Source organism: Rattus norvegicus, chromosome 19, assembly GCF_036323735.1.
Source record: "Rattus norvegicus strain BN/NHsdMcwi chromosome 19, GRCr8, whole genome shotgun sequence".
In the NCBI taxonomy this organism is placed as follows: Eukaryota; Metazoa; Chordata; class Mammalia; order Rodentia; family Muridae; genus Rattus; species Rattus norvegicus.
In genome coordinates this window covers 45,542,079-45,554,282 of record NC_086037.1, presented here as the reverse complement: position 1 = coordinate 45,554,282, position 12,204 = coordinate 45,542,079, and the positions used below count along the sequence as shown (strand labels likewise).

Sequence of the window (12,204 nt, the reverse complement as noted above, 5' to 3'; positions counted from 1 at the left end):
CACACACAGATCTAATGTGAAGTAAATTGGCCAAGGAAAGGCAAGTAGAAACAGAAACATTTCATAATTTTCAAACTGAGTGACCCTGAACTGTCCTAATCCTACTTGAGTCTCTAGGGACCTTGGGGCCCTTGTCTGTAGCTGATTCTCGATTTCCACTATCATGGAGAGGAACCCTTCTAAGTCCTGCCAAGTAGAGTCTAAACATTGGATTCACATCATTCCAGCTGTTTTGTTACAAGTAGAAATGGCCACTTCAGAAATTCTTAGAAAGGTCTGGTACACCAGATGCCAATCACAACTTTCAATTCTAAGAAACCTGGTGTGTGTTGTTCTGGCCTCAAATAAGTTTTCAGAAATGTGGCCATTCTGGCTTATATTTTCTCCTGCAATTCACAGAACAGAGAATTGATGTAACCATTTCAAAGTAAGGTCTTCTTTCTCCTGAGCTCCTCCACTTTTGAGTCTTGAGAAGAAATTGCTTATCAGGGCAGCATGTCAGGGCCTAGGAAAGGATACAGTGTAGTCAGTCCCACACAGCAATTTTCTAGCTGCTATGTGTCTAACCACACCGCCCTCAGCTTCAAGGTTACGAGCAGTTCCCAGTGGGGCATGATACAGGCGTAATGGTATAAACACGCATATGATATTTTAGATACTCAGCACTCAGGGAAAGTCTATAAAGTGACCACACAGGATAAATTTATTAGTGCCTGCTTTTAAAAGCTTTCAACAATAAGTCTGCTGCTCGTCCTGGGGAGAGGGCTCCACTGAGAACCTCTCGCTCCATCAGAGGAATCTGTTCTCGGATGCTGGGATGGGTCTTGAAGTGTTCTAAGACGTTTTCCTGAATGAGATTCCACATCCAGACTTTGTGCTGTGTCTGTCTCTTGGCGGCCAGCTCCCCACTGGCCAGCATTCGGTGCTGAAACTCCCTCATTATGTCCCACATCTCAGTAATGCCCTCTCCACTTCTGGCAGAAATTCGAATCACCTGGAGAAGGCAGAACCATAACTGTTAATGTCACCGGAATTCTGTGATTTGCCAATGAATTCTTAGCATTTATGGAAACAAGAGGAAAGACCAACACGGGACGCCATTGTTCTGTTGGAGCAGCACGCTAGTGTACACTCGGTGTGTGCCTTGGGTTAATAATAGCATGGCAGAGAAAAGACACCAATCTAAGGCCCAAGTCTTTACCTTAGGATGTCTCAGATGGATGACCAAGGGAATCCCAGAGAACTTTTGAGCCTCAAGGCATGAGCAGAGGCAATGGGAAAGAGGGAGGGTTCCCTGAGGCCTAGGGGCCAGAGATGAAGCCATGCTAAGGACGAGCTCCCTTCCCTGTCCTATCAGGGCGAGGCTGAGCAAGTGCCCAGCACCTACTCGGACAAGCAGCCACCCCAACACAGGAGTCATGGGAAGCCAGCAGGAGCAAAGGGCTTGCTGCTCTCGAGATGCAGATAAGCCGCCAGCGTCAATGTGACTGCACTGCTCCCACAGTATTTTTCTCTATTTTCTTAACTTACTGAAAATAACATGACTGAAAGTCACACGTCGCAAACCTTTGCTCTGCTCCCCACATCCTAACACACTCAATTAGTGTTCAATCCCTTAAGGACAGTTCCTTCAGAGCGACCTCCATTACTTCCAAATGGTTTACACTGGCTGCCATCTCACTCCAGTTTTTGACGTTCTGTGGCTGAGTCTATTTAAAATCAGTGCTACAAATCTGTCTTCGTCATATTTTTTCAAAGTGTAGTCTTTACATCCAGCCTGAGACCTATGTCCTCTAAGGTGCACAGGCCACTCACTGCAGAGCACAGAAAGGAGTGCAAGCCGACCTTTGGCCTCCAGACTTCAGAGCGCCTGCGAAGCAACTTGAGTGCGCTCACATACTCTGCTTGGATCCTTCGGGCTGGCACGACCAAGTCCCCATCAGATTTAGTTATAACAACCAAATCTGCCATCTCAATTATGCCCCGTTTGATGCCCTAGAGAGAACAGAAGAAGCACACTTATCAGAAGCATGAGAATAGGGCAACAGCAGTCACCATGACTTCAGTCAGACTGTCATTTGTTCTGTCTTCCTGAGTTCATGTGCCAGGAATAATGACTGACAAGACTTGCCTCACTGCAGCAGCCCTTGGAACTATGGAAGTCATCTGTAAAATCTCTTTAGACTGACTTGTTGAGCTCTATCCAGATGTTGAGTAGACAGAGATCAAGGCAAAACCTGATGGTGGCAGGAGGCAGCTCACAACATCTCTCGGAGACAAGAGTCAGTCGCCCAGCTCAGCCCTGAATGGTAGCTTACAAGCTAGTCATGTAGGCTGAACGCAAGGAAGCCAGGCGACTTGATCAGCAGCCCACCAAGTAAGTAAGGCAAGTTAAAAAGTAAAGAGGGTAACGGAGACACCTTGCTTAGACCGGATGAACAAAGCATGACTCCATCTGAGCCAAGGGGACACACAAAAGTGTGTGGGGCCTTCACTGACTGGTTCATGATGTGCCCAAAGAATGACAGGTCTCAGTAAAGAGTACCTCAAGTTCCATCCACTTCCCAACTTAAGTCCCACAATTAAACATGGTGGTCCCTGTCTCTTGGGACAACCCCTCCACTCCAGAGTCCTTTTTCTTCGATAAAATCAACTTTCACTTGCTCACCCCTTACCCAGTCCTTATTCTATTAACTCCATAGTCATTGGCTTTGAGTCTCTCTGGTGGCTATTGATTATTTAACACCTTAGTCCCCTGGGTTAAGCCCACCAGAGCCAAGAAAGGCTCTAACACACACACACACACACACACACACACACACACACACACACACACACACAAAACCCACCAAAAAACTTTTCATATAATCATGGGTGTGAGTCCCCAGACCTTTACACAGACTTCTGTGTGTGGTGTGTTCAAGTATCATACACACACACACACACACACACACACACACACACACACACCTCCTGTGTGTCTCTTCTTCACTGGGCTAGCATTTATCATAAATCTACGGTTATAGAATTTTCCTGAATTTTGAGTTATTCTCGTAACTTTTTGCACCTGAGAGGAAGTGGGACCCTTCAGCTTTGTAGCTCGGCGGTAGCCATGGCCTGGAAACCCAGCTGGTGTCTGTGGTGAAGGGACCCTGCGGAGGACTTGGGCTGGCTAACGACGGAATGACAGAGGAGGAGAGTGCTGCACGTGTAAGTGTGGATGCTACCCAATGGTATCACTTCTGAGTCAAGTGTTATACAAGCACCCATGATGCTGTGTTCTCTCTGGACCAAAGCCCCCCATTTACTCCAGCCTCTTCTCTGCTTATAGGGAAAGGTTTACGTCTGATAAGTAGCTCAGAGTCCCGGCTTCTATCACTGTGAGTTGAGAAAAAACAAAGCACATGTTCAGAGACGCTGCCTGTGGGCCTCGTGTACTTGGCCAATGGCAGTGGTGCTGCTCATACACTGCCTTCAGCCTAGTTTCAACACCACACTGCACATTTGTCCTTTCAGACATACTTACCGGAGGGCCAGGGCCCACAGTCTTACCTGCAGTTCATCCCCTCCTGCCGGTGGCAGCAATAAAACAAACATATCGACCATGTCAGCAACAGCAAACTCCGACTGCCCCACACCTGGAAAGTTAAGCCACAACTTTATTTACAACGTTCTTTCTACTTTGTTCTACCTCACTTAATTCCTCATCTTCATGGTCATACATTAGCCCCTTTAAAGCCCCGTGCTATACCTTAGCACCCAAGACTTGATAAAGAATGAGCGCTCCTTTGCTCGGGGATCTGCAGTGGCAAAGGAAAGTGCATCTACGCAGACAGACAGCGTCATGTGGGAAGACAGAGCGAGCATGCTGTGTCTCTGCTGTGTCTTAAAATGTCACCAATGCCATCATGGAGGCCCATGTCATCACCTTATCCAATCCTGATTCCTCCCCAAAGGTTCCACCTCCTAATGCTATTAGCATAAACTTTGATTACTTTGCCAACACACCCTTCCATTTCTCACTGGGCCAATGCTGTGGATGGAGACCTTCTACCTTAAAGCTTTCTCTTGACTATCATCTGGAAGGAGCTTAAACACGGACTCTAATCTCAAACCTCATCTGCCACTATTTTCATCTCTACGCCTTTTCACCTTTATTCCAAGCTGCAAACCCCCATTCCTCTCCTCTTTAAACATTCTTGGAGAGACCTCTTAACTGCAGACAAGCACCACTGAAGGGTCTCATAGAAGCTATCCCGCAGGGAGCCTGAGGGAAAGCACAGTGGTGGAGAGCACCTGCTGGCTTGGCAGAGCCAGCTCTGCTCTGAACACCACCTAGTTAGTGTCAGCTCACAACTCTAGTTCCAGGGGATTCAACATCCTCTTCTGGTCTCTGGAGGGGACAGGAATACACAGATACACATGCAGGCAAAAGTTACACACACACACACACACACACACACACACACACACACACACACACACACACACAGAGAGAGAGAGAGAGAGAGAGAGAGAGAGGGGCATCTCCTAAGTGTCTTCAGTTTCTTTCATGTACTGTCACCATGGCACCCACATCACAGAGGACTTCCCTTCTCGGACAGATGTCAATCCAGCCTTCGCCAGGCCACACACTTGCAGTTTCCTGCGAGCAGCTGTACTGAAGTGGAAAGCTCCCTTCCATCCACTGAAGCCTCACTTAGCCACCACCGTATTTCTCACTTTCTCTCTGTGGTCAATTTTCTGGAAAACCTTACTTGATGCTCTGTGTCTGTGTCGATCTCCATCCCCAGCGCAAACTCTCACCTGGAAACTTCCTATTTGTTACAGATACGTCCGGTGCCTGTTTCTATCTATTCCTTTCCTCTTCTCACCTAGAGCTTCAGTGTACCCAGTCAGGCAGACATTTCAGGGTGGTCTGTCAGGCGGCTGAGCGGAGAGTGATAGTAAAGGTGGGCAGATGGGGCTTGCAGGCGAGTCCTCTGAGGAGGACGATGTCAGCAGCTGTGCCTCTTCTGTGTCCCACTTATGCTTCCTATTCCCCCTCCTTCCTTCTACCTGAAACCCAGTGGGACAGTCAGAGTTTCATCAGCCAACCTCCACTCATGAGCAACCTTGAGGTAGACGAGTGTGAAGGATGGAGAGATGCCTGAGGCATCCTGGGGACTGAAGGTGTAGAACTATACACATCCTCAAGCACCTGCCCTGGGGCTTCTTCACTTTCAAGGCAGCAATCCCCTCTTACCTGGGTCACTGGTCCTCTGAGTCTCTAGGACAAGCAGCATCACACAACTTTGAGGTAACGTGCCTGGCTTTTCACTGCCCTCTCCTCTGACTCTCCTCCACTCACTCTTAAGTGGTGGACTTCCTGAGGCTGTTAGGCCTGTCTTCAGGTCCTCAGTGTGAATGTTGACTGAGATGGGGCTCTTCAGAGTTACATGAGGGTCTGTAACTGATGGGGTGCTAAGCCAATGGCACTGATGCCCATGCAGGGAGAAAAGACAGCGGGGTGCATTGCATACGCCTGAGAGTGCCCATGTGAGGGCACGGCGAGAATGCAGCCATCTGCAAACGAGGGAGGAGAGCTCAGCAAACAGCCGTGCTGGTGCTAGACCGTCAGCCCCCAGAGGTATAAGGAGGCACACATACATAGCGGTCTGAGCCACTCAGCCCCATTTAGGACAACAAAACTAGAAACCAATATGGCCACCTTCCATTTACCACCACTTTCCTTCACGTAATGTAACTCAGTGCAGAACTAAGCCATGTTGATAAACGTTAGATCTGTATTTATTGCAGTCTCCTACAAAAATGTCACTTGGACCCCTAAGAAGCACGTCACAGTAACGTGCTGCTGACTGAACTCGTAGTAGTATTTTGCCTTCTCCTTGCTGCCGTCTCCCACAGTGTTCTCTATAGCTCTGCATGCTTCCTCCTTCCTTTCTTACGTAAGTCCCGCCAACTTACTGTCGACGCTTTTGAAATCATCTCCTCCTCACTGGTCCTGCCTTACCTGATTGACACCATAGTCTAACTGCCTTCTACCTTCACTCTGAATCTTCTGACCATTCTACATTCTGCTGCGGGTTCCCTCCAAATGCATCTGTGGCTTCCCTTGTTCTAGCTTCCCACTCCTTTCAGAGAAGATGAAAACTCTTTGGCAGGCACATAAGGAAGACCTGACCCCAGCCACTGCTCCAAGCCCCTCTTTGCTCACAGTGCTCTGAGTGGCCTGAGCAAGCTGCACGTCTCTTGAATGAGTCACGTGTTATCCCCACCATTAAATCCCAGCCTCCCTCCTCCAGGAAGTCTTCGCTGATTCCCCCAAACACTGGTTTGGGTTCTGTCATATACATTCATCACAAAGTAAACCAAGAGGTTCTCTCTCCACAAGAGCGTGAAGTGCTGAGGCTTCCTGTGATGTTCTCACTGCACATAACTATGTGCTACAGAGGAAATAGCCAGCACCATGATCCCATGTGTGCTGTGAGGCTGGGATTTGCTTCCCAAGGTCGTCCAAGGGCTTACTCTCCTCGGGCACAGAGAACATGTCAGCTCAGATATCAGCTGTGCAGACACAGAGCTCGCTGCCACCTTTTTTATCGTGGGTAGGGAGCAAAACCCGTGTACTCACATTGTCTATGGGCAATATCTTGTACGTAATTATACTTCATATCTGCTGGATGAACTAAGTGAAGTCAGCTGTTATTCATCTATAAATAGCATTCATTATAAAAGTACACTATTCTTATGAAATAGTCTTACACTCACCTACAGTTTCAATAAGAATGATGTCATAGCCTCCTCCTTCACACAGCACAATGGCTTCATTTGTGGTCCTTGTCACCCCTCCTAGAGTCCCACTGGTAGGAGATGGCCTGATGTATGCATTCATGTCTCTTGACAGTTCAGTCATCCGTGTTTTATCACCTAAGAGGGACCCTAAAAACACACAGTTATATTGTAGTCATGAACAGTTGTGTGGGCTACTTACCAATCAGCAAATTGCAAAATGATCTGGTGCACAGCATTTCTTCCTGGGCCTCAGATGCACTGAATATTGCTGAGTTCTCTAGATCACTGCCTGTGCTCACACTGCAGCAACCATGGGATGCTGAGTTCTCTAGATCACTGTCTGTCCTTATACTACAGTAGCCATGGGATGCTGAGTTCTCTAGATCACTGTCTGTCCTTATACTACAGTAGCCATGGGATGATGAGTTCTCTAGATCACTGTCTGTCCTTATACTGTAGTAGCCATGGGATGATGAGTTCTCTAGATCACTGTCTGTCCTTATACTACAGTAGCCATGGGATGCTGAGTTCTCTAGATCACTGTCTGTCCTTATACTACAGTAGCCATGGGATGCTGAGTTCTCTAGATCACTGTCTGTCCTTATACTACAGTAGCCATGGGATGCTGAGTTCTCTAGATCACTGTCTGTCCTTATACTACAGTAGCCATGGGATGCTGAGTTCTCTAGATCACTGTCTGTCCTTATACTACAGTAGCCATGGGATGCTGAGTTCTCTAGATCACTGTCTGTCCTTATACTACAGTAGCCATGGGATGCTGAGTTCTCTAGATCACTGTCTGTCCTTATACTGTAGTAGCCATGGGATGCTGAGTTCTCTAGATCACTGTCTGTCCTTATACTACAGTAGCCATGGGATGCTGAGTTCTCTAGATCACTGTCTGTCCTTATACTACAGTAGCCATGGGATGCTGAGTTCTCTAGATCACTGTCTGTCCTTATACTGTAGTAGCCATGGGATGCTGAGTTCTCTAGATCACTGTCTGTCCTTATACTGTAGTAGCCATGGGATGCTGAGTTCTCTAGATCACTGTCTGTCCTTATACTACAGTAGCCATGGGATGCTGAGTTCTCTAGATCACTGTCTGTCCTTATACTACAGTAGCCATGGGATGCTGAGTTCTCTAGATCACTGTCTGTCCTTATACTACAGTAGCCATGGGATGCTGAGTTCTCTAGATCACTGTCTGTCCTTATACTGTAGTAGCCATGGGATGCTGAGTTCTCTAGATCACTGTCTGTCCTTATACTACAGTAGCCATGGGATGCTGAGTTCTCTAGATCACTGTCTGTCCTTATACTGTAGTAGCCATGGGATGCTGAGTTCTCTAGATCACTGTCTGTCCTTATACTACAATAGCCATGGGATGCTGAGTTCTCTAGATCACTGTCTGTCCTTATACTACAGTAGCCATGGGATGCTGAGTTCTCTAGATCACTGTCTGTCCTTATACTACAGTAGCCATGGGATGCTGAGTTCTCTAGATCACTGTCTGTGCTCACACTGCAGTAACCATGGGAGCAGTCCAAGCTCCGGGATGCCAACATGGCCTCCTTGAATTGACTGGGGGTTCAAATCTAAGCCCCCCAAGCCCCAGGCAACAACCCTACCTTACCTTCCTTGACCAGTGTCAGCCTTGCAGTCCTAAACGAACCCTCTGGCCCAGAACTGTGCCTCTTCATGGCTCTCCCCACATTGGTGTGCCTGTGTATTTGCTGGTGTCCTGCCAGGACACCTGGTATGTCCTCTTGTCACTAATTCACAAGATGTCAAATCAGGGTCCTGGCTACTTCATTTACCTTCCTGAACCCCTCCTCTCCTACATAAATGGAATAAGTAGTGATGACGTTCAAATGCCATTATGCAGGAATCTAATGTGTGCTTCAAACCTGGTATCAAAACAGACCATATCTATCTTAGACACACTAAAGTCTTTTCCTTCTGAGTCTTTCTGGAACTTTCTCATGACACAGCCTTTGCTGAAGTCTGTATGGTACACAGCAACTGTTCCACAATTTGCCGGCACCCTGTAGGATGTGAGAAAACTTTGACGACCCTCTCCTTTCCCTCATTACCAAGAACAGTCTCCCCTCCCACTGCCTTCTCTGGACAGAGGCTTTTCCTCAGCCTTATGCCAATCTGTTACGTCTCACCCCTCACCCGGACTTAGTCTACACTGAGCAGAGCGCACAGTGAGAAGATGGAGACTTTCCCTACAACACGTCTCCAGTTCACAGTGCTTGTTTAAGTTCCTTCACCTGATGGTTTCCAACCAGGGTCAGTTCCCTCTCCAACCCCACAGGAGTCTGCTGTATCTTGAGACATCTTTACTTGTCACAAATGGGGCAGGATGCTACTGCACCACCGGGAAGTGGGTGGGATTCAGCTAAGCAAACCTTAATTCATAGGACAGTGACCACATCCACGAACCAGGCCCACCAACAAAGACCCGCCAACAGTGTCAGCAAACGTCAGCAATGCCACAGCTGAGAAAATGTGCTCTAGCAACAGCTCACGTCCCCTGCCTATGACCTCCTCCTAAAGACGCTGTACACTGAATGCTAAACAAAGTGGTTATCGCAGAAGCTGCACTGATACGCAGTGGACTAATTAATTAATTAATTGTAGTATTTGAGCAAACAGTAATATTTGAAATTCTCAAAGAATTAAGCCCTTGAACCACTATTACCTTCTTCTTTTTTGTAATTAAAAATATATTTGCTTTTATTTATTTATTTTTTTTTTTTGGTTCTTTTTTTTCGGAGCTGGGGACTGAACCCAGGGCCTTGCGCTTCCTAGGTAAGCGCTCTACCACTGAGCTAAATCCCCAGCCCCTGCTTTTATTATTTTTAAGTGTGTGTGTGTGTGTGTGTGTGTGTGTGTGTGTGAGCCTAAGTGCAGGTGCCCTTAGAAGTTGGCGATGCTGGCCTTATAACTTCCTGGAACTAGTGTTCTAGGTGATTGTAAGCTACTCAGTGTAGATGCTGAGAACTGAACTGGGTCCTCTGTGGGAACAGTCAGTGCTCTTAACCACGGAACTATCTCTCCATCCTACTAATTACCTTCTGCCATATCATTACATACAAGGAATGGGGACAGTCTTACCTGAACAGTTACATTCACCTAAGGGCTTTTCCCTACCACGAGATGGTGAAGACTGAGTTCCTTAAAGGTATACCCTTTTCCTTTATTATTCCACATTAGAACCTTCTAGCAGGTACTAATTCTAGGGCAGATGCCTACCATATACTTCAACTTCCTTATTAATTTCACATAAAACCTTTCCTAAAGAATTTTCTGTAGAAATCATCCCTGCAGAAGTGCAAAATCTATTCTATCTATGTATTACCCTATGGATTACAAGTGTGTGCCACCAGGCCTGGTTTTCTTACGAGTGCTATGGTCAAACTCATTTCCTTGTGCTTGCAAGACAGCAAACTTAACACAGCATTAGCAACTTATTCTCCCATATAACTGTCCTTTCAGTGAACCCCAAATGTTAGCTGTGGGCCCAGGGTGGTCTTGATGCTATATCACAGGAATGCTTATGACTCTAAAGTACAAGGGCAGACCAATAAATGAATAGATGAATTAATATTTACACAGACTAGGGATTCACATTTATAACATTCTATTTATCTGCATTTTTTTTCTCTTGAATTACAGATACTTTTTTAGAACCCTAAGAATAGGACCCTTTGCGTTCAGTTTGAAAAGGTTAGAAACCACAACTTAGTCAGTAAAGTGCTGTCTTTCAAGCACAAGGAAATGAGTGTGACCCCAGCAGTCATATAAGAAACTAAGCCACTACCTAAAGACTGACCCTGGACTCTGACCCCATAGGTAGCAATGAATATCCTAGTAAGAGCACCAGTGGAAGGGGAAGCCCTGGGTCCTGCTAAGACTGAACCCCCAGTGAACTAGACTATGGGGGGAGGGCGGCAATGGGGGGAGGGTTGGGAGGGGAACACCCATAAGGAAGGGGAGGGGGGAGGGGGATGTTTGCCCGGAAACTGGGAAAGGGAATAACACTTGAAATGTATATAAGAAATACTCAAGTTAATAAAAAAAAAAAAAAAAAAAAAGAAACCAGGCCTGGTGGTACAGGTTTGTAATCCTAGCACTCGGAAGGCAAAGATGTGGACTCTTGGAGCTCACTACCAGTCACCAGAGCCTACTTGGTGGGTGCCAAGACAGATTCTGTCTCAAAAACAAGATGGGCATCACCCAAGGAATGACACTGAGGCTGACCTCTGACCATCACTCACATGTGTCCCTTACACACATTCATGCATACACATACACACAGAAAAGAAGGGTTAGGAGCCACCTAGCTATGTGCTATGCAGCTTTAATCACAGGATGTAACATCAGTTCTGTAATTAATTACTATTTCAAGGCACTGTTCTGTTTTTCTATGAAAATACTCTAGACCATGAAGAAGTGGCCTTCTTGCATGTATGAAAATTAGAATCATTTATGAAAACCCTTCATTAATTTCCATTTAGCAAAGTTCCTTTGTTTGTTTGGTTGGTTGGTTTGGTTTCTCAAGACACGGTTTCTCTGTGTAGTCTGGCTGTCCTGGAACTTGCTCTGTGGACCAAGTGGGCCTCAAACTCAGAGATCACCTGCTTCTGCCTGCTGAGTGCTGGGACTAAAGGCGAGTGCCAGGCTCACTTAGCCAAGTTCTTAAACAGTAAATAACCTAGACAACAGAGTGACCAGGATTTAATCTCAGAACTTGAGTATAATTTCATTTACAGTTAAACTTTCTATTACAGTGAACCAAATCCTTTGACTGCTTTGAGCTATATTTCTCAGTAAAGGGTAATTAAAAATTGTCATCTGCTTCTCTCCCGACCTTAGGTCTTTCAAGTATGATTACTTTCTGAAGAACACCACAGCATGAAAACCAAACACTTTCACTAAATACCAAGTAGGTAGCCCTCAGAGGCCAGATGGAAGTGTGACTGCTAAAGCTGCCTGTTTCCCTCGGAGGACATGAACCGGGCCGGACTGGGAGCAATGTGTCAGTCACCCTAAAGCACAGGCCCTGTGCTGGTGCCTCACCTACGGCAGGCACCCAGTGCCAGCCAATGCAGAGCAGTAATCTGAGCAGCTTACCTCAAGGAGAGTAGTTACAGCACAGGCTTTGTATGCTTTAAAATGGTCCTGAGGGAGCTGAGTTGACATTCACTTTATCTCTGATGAGCTGCAAATTAAGTGTGGAGTGAATGCATGACCTCACACCAGCAAGTAAGTGCTGAGCACTGTAGTGCACTGTGTGCTTGCTCTTGAGTGCTGTGGGGAACAGCAGTAGGTTGCAGAGCCCTTCAAGAGCTTTGTCACTGGACATAGACAGATGACAAGCTATAAACACTTGTTCTT

At 46.6% G+C, this 12,204-nt stretch overlaps 1 protein-coding gene across 8 annotated transcripts in view; it reads right to left on the bottom strand.

Moving 5' to 3' along the window:
* Positions 1-680: 680 nt before the first annotated feature.
* Mmaa (metabolism of cobalamin associated A) overlaps positions 681-12,204 on the bottom strand; it is a 30,251-nt gene continuing 18,727 nt past the window's right edge. For 5 of the 8 annotated variants that reach the window (XM_017601211.3, XM_063277878.1, XM_039097580.2 and 2 more), the window contains 4 exons: positions 6,772-6,942; positions 3,553-3,638; positions 1,816-1,995; positions 681-994 (listed from right to left, as the gene is read on the bottom strand). In XM_017601211.3, coding sequence (XP_017456700.1) covers positions 707-994; positions 1,816-1,995; positions 3,553-3,638; positions 6,772-6,942 — 725 coding nt within the window. In that variant the 3' untranslated portion in view covers positions 681-706. Of the gene's footprint in view, positions 995-1,815; positions 1,996-3,552; positions 3,639-6,771; positions 6,943-11,940; positions 12,029-12,204 lie in introns of all 8 variants that reach the window. The other 3 variants (NM_001389261.1, XM_063277879.1, XM_039097584.2) reach the window with 2 other exon arrangements.